At 39.9% G+C, this 7,533-nt stretch overlaps 1 protein-coding gene across 2 annotated transcripts; it reads right to left on the reverse strand.

Moving 5' to 3' along the window:
- Window positions 1–2,367: 2,367 nt before the first annotated feature.
- Window positions 2,368–6,707, reverse strand: LOC130467972 (uncharacterized). Of its 2 annotated transcripts, XM_056837198.1 has the most exons (4): window positions 6,252–6,707; window positions 3,878–6,062; window positions 3,426–3,774; window positions 2,368–3,301 (listed from the first exon to the last, which is right to left on the reverse strand). In XM_056837198.1, the coding sequence occupies exons 2-4, from the start codon at window positions 6,059–6,061 to the stop codon at window positions 2,643–2,645; spliced, it is 3,192 nt and encodes a 1,063-aa protein (XP_056693176.1). In that variant the 5' UTR covers window position 6,062; window positions 6,252–6,707; the 3' UTR covers window positions 2,368–2,642. The 2 variants fall into 2 exon arrangements, with proteins under 2 accessions (XP_056693176.1, XP_056693175.1); XM_056837197.1 differs by lacking the exon at window positions 6,252–6,707 and having other exon boundaries at window positions 3,878–6,138.
- Window positions 6,708–7,533: the final 826 nt, after the last annotated feature.

Below are 7,533 nucleotides of genomic sequence, written 5' to 3' on the forward strand. Positions count from 1 at the left end.
TTAAGTTTGGAACTTAAGGCTCTTACTATGTTGGTTAGATTTTAAGTGAACTAAAATCCTTAATCATGCAACATAATCAAGCTTTTGATCTCATGCATTTTAAGACATATTTAAAAGCAATAAATAACTTAAAACATGCATAAGATAAATGTGATCTAGTATGGCCCGACTTCATCTTGAAGCTTTAACTTCAAAGTCCGTCTTGAAAATCTCTGTGGGAGGCACCATTTTCTTCAAATAGGATAAGCTATAATTAAAACTAATTACAACTATTTGATGGTACGCAGACCATATTTGAATTGAAAAACAACTTTGGTACTTTAGACCAATTACATTCAAATTAATGGTACGCAGACCATATTTTCTATCCTATTTGGGCCATACTAGTCACTTCATAACCTGCAAAACAGTACATATACAATATATACCATTCACCCATTCATTATCATGAATGGCCCACATAGCTGGTTAGTAAAACACATTATGCATCACGTAAACATTTGTAGCAATTAATCAAGGGCACCAATAATCTACCAATTATTCAGTCCTTATTAATTCTAATCAAGTTGTTTTAACCTTAAGGATTTGTAGACCTAATCAAGAGCTTATGACTAAAAGGGCTCCCACTTAAACCAATAAATTCATATGCTTTACTAATTTTAAACATAAAAATGTATTTCTAGTCTAACCGGAAACATACAAATTTAATTAAAATTTAAAGCTCATATAAATTTATAATTGAATCCAAAAAGTTTAATTTAATTTCAGTCGTATTTAAATTAATTCATGATTTTAATTTTAGTAAAATAATTAGAATAAATAAAATTTATTATAATTACAATATTCAAAATTAAAATCCAAGAAAATAATTTAAATTCTTAATTTTAAAATTAATTAAAATTACGTAAACTGAAAATTTCAAATTAAAATTTTAAAACGATCTAATCGTAACGCAACAACCCCACGCAACGTACGCCCATGGGCCACACGCACATAGCCATCGCTGGCCATGTGCGCGCAGCCCATGCGCTGCGTCGCATAGCTGCTGCTGCTATACTTCGCAAGGCTCCACGCGAGCTTGTGCTCGCTGCGCGCGCGCCAGCGCTCGATGCACGCGAGCCATCGCTCGCTGCGTTCGCTCGCCAGCGCTCGCTGCGTGCGCTCGCCAGCGCACGCTTTATGCGGGCCTGCGCTCGCTGCGCGCGCTTGCCAGCGCTCGCTGCGCGCGACGCTGGGCGTAGCACTCGTGGCACGCGAGCTTGCGCTCGCTGCGCGCGAGGCTCCGCGCGCTTGCGCGAGGCAGTGCGCGCTGTGGCGCAGCTCGCTTGCTGCCCACACGCGACTGCTGTGCCTTGCATTCGCCCTCGCCCATTCGTCCATTGCTCATAGCCCACGACACAAGGCAGGGCTGCTGCCTTGTGCTCGTGCACCATGGCCTTGCTCATTGCATTCGTGCCGCATGGGCGACGAGCTCCCTTGCTCGTCGTCACATGCCCGCACTATACAACACCCATTAAGGGTAACACGTAGCGTCCATTGCTTTGTGCGTGCAAGTTATATGAACGAATCGCATAAAATTTAAAAAATTTATATTTAAAATTAACGGTTTTTTCATGAAATGCCCCTGAGGTTTTAAAAAACGCACCAAATACCCTCGCCTGTTTCGATTCACATAATATACCCCTATTTTTTTCCAAGTTTGCACCAAATACCCCTTAACTGACCTTCCGTTAGTCCTCCGTTAAGTCGTGTTTATAATTCACAGTATACCCCTTTTTATAAACTTAATGCATAATATACACCTATTTTAAAATTAAGTTGCACTAGATACCCAAATTGCAGGAATTTGAATTTAACGGCTAGTTTTTAAACCTAGGAAGCAAAATATAGCCGTTATGTTCTTGCTGCATATAAATGCTACTAGTGTTCACCTCACTTGCATACTTTCCCCTCTCCAAATTAGCCATGAGCTCTCATTCAAAAACCGAATCTTCTTCCATCCCAAATTTAGCATACATTAGAGTTCCTAATAAAAATTGCTATTGCGGGAGAAGATTTGCAATTAGGAGCTCGGAAACGGCAAAAAATCCGCAAAAGCTTTACTACAAGTGTGATCCTTGTGATAATTTCAAATGGTGCAAAGGTTTTCTTGAACACACAAGTGATGAAGTTCAGAGCAAGGGAAACAGAGATGATGAAAACAGGGGAATGCAAGAACAAAGCTGGGGAATGCAAGAACAGAGCAGGGGAATGCATGAAGAGTTGAAGCTATTGAAGAAGAAGATCAAACAACAGAAACAGCAAATCAATTTTGCAATAAAAATTGGTGTATTAATGTTTGCATTTCTGATTTGGATAGCAATGAAGTAAAGTTGTAACAAATTTCATGAAATAAAGAGACTTTGTTCCATAAATACTTGTTCAAGCAAATAAGCTTTACATAAACTGAACTTTAAGTGGACAAACACCACTGAACTGCACAAAAAGAGGTGTTCTAAGCATTTCACTGTTTCCAAAAAATGATCTCTGCACAACTGTTTCCAAAAACTGATTCTAACTAAACTGATTCTGACTAAACTGATTTGACTAAGTTAGTTTAGCTTTGTGCACTACAATTCACAAAATATAGCCAACTGAGGTGACTATGCAGCTGCCTTTGACCTCTTCCTTGTGTTTGGTCCCCCATTTGATGTACTTGCTCCTGCTGCACCACTCTTTGAAGTACTTGGTCCAGTGGCACTTGTTCCTCCACTCTTGCATGTTCTTGAGTTGTGACCAAACTCTCTACACTTTCCACATTTCACATTTGTGTTCCTCTTCCCTTTCTTTGGTTCATTTGCCCCTCTCTTTCTCTTCTTAGAAGGTCTGCCAGATGGTCTTTTGATGGTTGGAGGCTGAATGGAAGGAAGGCCAAAGTCAGGCCACTGAGATGGATCTGCCATAGGATGAATATGTTCTGCATAGGTTAGCTTGTATGCAGCAGCCTTGAACCATGGGGATATGAAATCATGGGGGTTCATCCTTTGGTCATATATGACCCTCAGTGCATGCTTGCAGGGGATTCCACAGATCTGCCACTTCCCACAGGCACAACTTCTTGTTGCAAGCCTAATTGGGAAGTTGACATGTCCATCCCTAACCTCAAATTCACCCCCTCCACATGCTGTGGCATAACATAACCTGGACTCAGCTGTCCTCTCCTCTAACTCTTTCAATGCATATGCAGTGAGCTGACCTTCCTCCATGTCAACTGCCTTGTCAAATCTAGCCCCCACCCTCTGCATACACCAACTTCTGATTGCTGTACACCAGACATTAACCAACAAACAACAAGTTCAGGGGTATATTATGCATGAATATGATTAAACAACAAACAACAAGTTCAGGGGTAATATTATGCATGAATATGATTAGAAGAGCTATACCTTCCAATAATGAGAAGACAGGCATGTCTCTGAAGGGCTTTGTGCATGCATTGAATGACTCCACAAAGTTTGTTGTGTTGTGATCACAACAAACAGTAGAGTCAAACTTATGCCTAGACCACTGCTCAATGCAGCTGTTCAAGTATGCAGTGGCATTTGCATTGTACTCACTGATCTTTTCCATGGCCTTACCAAACACATACTCATTGTATGCATTAGCAGCTATCCAAAAGAGCTTGTGGAATGCAGATCCACTGAAGCCATTGTTCTTACAATTCATGTATAGGTGTTGGCAGCAAACTCTCCTAGTTGCTCTAGGAAAAGTTTCTCTAACTGCCAACTCAACACCCTACACATCAGCAAACAACAAAAACAGGTTCATTAATATAGAAACATAAACATAAGAAAAAGTAAAGATCAGAAAAGAGTAAATATCAGATCAGTACACATACCTTCATCCTATCACTGATGAAGGTCCAATCATCTCTGTTGCAACCCTCCTGCTCAAACATTTGCCTCAAACATCTCATGAAGTAGGTCCAACTGTCACAACTCTCAGTGTCTACTATCCCATAGGCAAGAACAAAAATTTCATTGTTCCCATCTATGCCAACTGCTGTCAGTAGAATGCCCTTGTAGAAACCACTTAAATGAGCCCCATCTATTCCAATTATGGGCCTACAACCCCTTAGAAACCCCCTGACTTGTGCAGCAAATGAGAAGAAGCAAGCTCTGAATTTTGGGTTCACATCCCCACTACTGGCCCCCCATGTTATAAGTGCATGACTCCCTGGGTTTGTTTGCTTAATCATCTCAGCATATCTAGGCAACAGCTCATATGCTTCAGCCCAACCACCATGCAGCTTTCCCTTTGCCATACTCCTGACCTTGTACAATAGCCTCTTTTTCACCCTCAACTGAAACTTCTCCTGTGCATACCTCCTCAATGTCTCCACTGGAATCTCTGGATTTGCCTCTATTTCCCCCAACATATGCTTACACAACCACTCAGAGGTCACCACTGGATTCTCCTCAAGCCTCCCACAAGTTCTGTGGGACCCACTGATCACCTTAATGGCCCAGCTAACATTGTCAAACAACCTACTGGCATGTATCCTCCAGTCACATGACTCCACTGCACACACTGCTGTGTACCTCCTATTGTCAGCCCTCTCAACACTAAGCCCAAACCCCTCCTGTATGCAGTAACTTCTCAACACTTCAAGAAATGTGGCCTTATCATGAAAGATCAACCAGGGTTCTAACTTAATGGACCCATATGGTTGATCAGTCCATATTTTGCCATTTTTATAGGCCTTATCCATCTTTGAGGAACCATTTAGACAATCCTCAAACCCCAAATCAGGAATATCATCAGGAATCACCTCATCATCAACATCAGAATCAATCCAATCATTCAGAACATCCTCTTGTTCAGAATCTGATTCCTCATAATCAGAATCCTCACTCTCCTCTTCTGAACATATCTCACCAACATCAGCAAAAACCCCTGGTGTCTTAGACCTTCCTGTACCCTTTCTCCCTTTTCCCTTTCCCTTGGAAACCCAAGTTCCAGCCTTCTTAGCAGTGACTTTGTTAACCCTAAACCCCTCAGGTCTAGCTCTGCCCCCCTTCTTTTTCACTGGCTGAGCTTGATCAGGTGGTGCTTGATTGTTAGGCTCATCAGTTTGGTTGTTCTGTGGTGGAGTGGGATTTTGTGGTGGTGGTGGAGGGGTGTGATGTTGTGGTGGAGAGGTGGGATGTTCTGGTGGTGGTGTGTGTTGTTGTTGTTGTGGTGGAGAGGTGGGATGTTCTGGTGGTGGTGTGTGTTGTTGTTGTTTTGGTTGGGTGGGTTCTTTCTGTGGTGGGGGTGGTGGGGGTGGTGGTGTAGGTTGTTTGGTGGGTTGTTTAGGTGGGGTGGGTTGTTTCTGTGGGGTGGGTTGTTTAGCTGATGCCCTCCTTTTGGGGGTTAGTTTCTTAGAAGCAGGCTTATCCTTGCCTTTTGACTTAGAAGCAACATGATTTGTGTGTTTGGGTGGGGTGGGTTGTTTCTTTGGGGATTCTTGTGTTTGTTGTGGTTGAGAGCAACCTGGAAACACCTCATCAGCATCATCTTTGCTAATGACTCTCACATACTCAACCTTCATGTCCTCACAATCAACAACAGGGACCTCCATAGCCACAGTGTACTCTATTTGTTCCTGTATTTCCCTCAAAATGTCCTCCCTTTCCTGTTGTTTCCTCATTGCCTCTTCCTCCTCTCTTTGAGCCCTCAACAGTTCCTCTTGTCTCTCCTTAAGTTGTCTCTCTTTTTCCTTTCTATGATTCTCAATTGTTGCAACCGCATTCCTAAACACCAATCCTGGTTTATCTGTTCCCTCAACCCAAATTTCAGCAGTGTCTTTACCCCAATTCCATCCCCACAGAAGCCTTAAAGTCTTATCATCATTCAATTCAACCTTACCACAAGGACCCTCAACATACAAGCTAAAGGTACTAGGCAAAAAAACATCTTGCTTAACTGATTCCTCAAAGATATCAAGAAACAACTTCAACAAACGATATTTTTCCATGTCTCCCACTCTAATATCAAAACTATGTGACCCATAACGTAGTAACAACCAAATAGCACTCATCCTAAAGGGAAAAAATAATGAAACTAACATCAATTTTCATTCCAACAACCACAATTGACCAATAACCAACAAGAAATTTGCGCAATTTTAAAAAAAAAACTGACACTTTCACAAACCCTAACCCTAATCGATTTCGTGAAAAAAAAACAAGTTTACCAGCAAAATTAAACAGAGGAGAAGAGATTATTACCTGGAAGTAGACTAACCAACTTTAAATTCCCGTTTCCTCTTCAACACTAACTCAACTGGAAATCGCCTCAAGTTTCTCCCTTTTTTGTCGCGATTGAAGCAAAATCACAACCCACGAACTCGCCTTTAAGGTGCGCAGCAAAATTCACAAAAATATTGAAGATCTACCCAGAATTTCTAGGGTTTGAGTAGGATTAGAGCTTGAAGAAGAACAGGGGAGAGGAGAGAGAAAGAGAAAAATGTGAACGGTTTTTTTTTTTTTGGTCTTTCTGTGAAAGTGAAGGAAGTCAATGGCGCTAAACCAAAATTAAGGGCAAATAAGTAAAACACCACTAACGGCAGACTAACGGCGTTAGCTGACAGGTGCATGTCATGAACAGTACGGATAAATAGGGGTATATTATGTGAATCGAAACAGGCGAGGGTATTTGGTGCGTTTTTTAAAACCTCGGGGGCATTTCATGAAAAAACCGTAAAATTAATGACAAATTAATAAATAATATTAATTTCATAATTTTAGGGCGAACAATCGAAAATTTATTATTCAATTGATCTCCGATTAACATGGATTCAAGTCTAGGTCATAAAAATTTAAAATTTATCATAAATTTACAATTTTTATGGTGGTTTTTAATCATAGGTATCTAATTAAATCATAATTAATTATGAAAATCAAATTAATTCTAAATTATTCTAATTTTCAACAAATTAATCATAATTACAAATTAGATTGCATAATTAACAAGGCTAGGCATTCAAACTTGTTAAACATATACAGTAGGTCAATCAAAAATTCAAGATTTATCAACAAGAATCGCAAATATTTAATTTAACATCTTAAATTTACGAAATTTTGCATTCGAAAAACTAAAACCTTCGAAAAGTCATAGTTAGGCTTCGAATTTGAGAATTCTGGGTTCGGCCGAAAAATACTCTTTTTGTCAAAATTTTAGAATGCCTTTTACATGCGGAATTGACACAAAAATCACTCGATTTGGATGAGTAACGAAGAAACCGCCGAAAAACTGCGTACGTATAATTAAATAAACGCAATTTGCAATTAATTAACAATTACGAAAATTAATCACCCCTTTTAATTCTTGCAAATTTGTAATATTTAACCATGTTCATGCAATTTAGATTATGAAAATAATAAGAGGCTCGTGATACCACTGTTAGGTTATGATACATATGACAATTCATAAATCATGCGGAAACAACCATTAAGCCAGGAATACATATTATTTACACATAATCATTTAGCATAGTTTAGATGCATACTC

Source organism: Spinacia oleracea, chromosome 2 (assembly GCF_020520425.1).
Source record: "Spinacia oleracea cultivar Varoflay chromosome 2, BTI_SOV_V1, whole genome shotgun sequence".
In the NCBI taxonomy this organism is placed as follows: Eukaryota; Viridiplantae; Streptophyta; class Magnoliopsida; order Caryophyllales; family Amaranthaceae; genus Spinacia; species Spinacia oleracea.

What these genes read in the sequence shown, in the direction of transcription:
- LOC130467972 (XM_056837197.1), bottom strand. Translation starts at nt 6,091, where the DNA reads ATGTTAGTTTCATTATTTTTTCCCTTTAGGATGAGTGCTATTTGGTTG. An exon ending in TCATCAGTGATAGGATGAAG is followed by an intron (nt 3,775 to 3,877) that starts GTATGTGTACTG and finishes GCTGATGTGTAG; the next exon opens with GGTGTTGAGTTGGCAGTTAG. An exon ending in TGTCTTCTCATTATTGGAAG is followed by an intron (nt 3,302 to 3,425) that starts GTATAGCTCTTC and finishes TCTGGTGTACAG; the next exon opens with CAATCAGAAGTTGGTGTATG.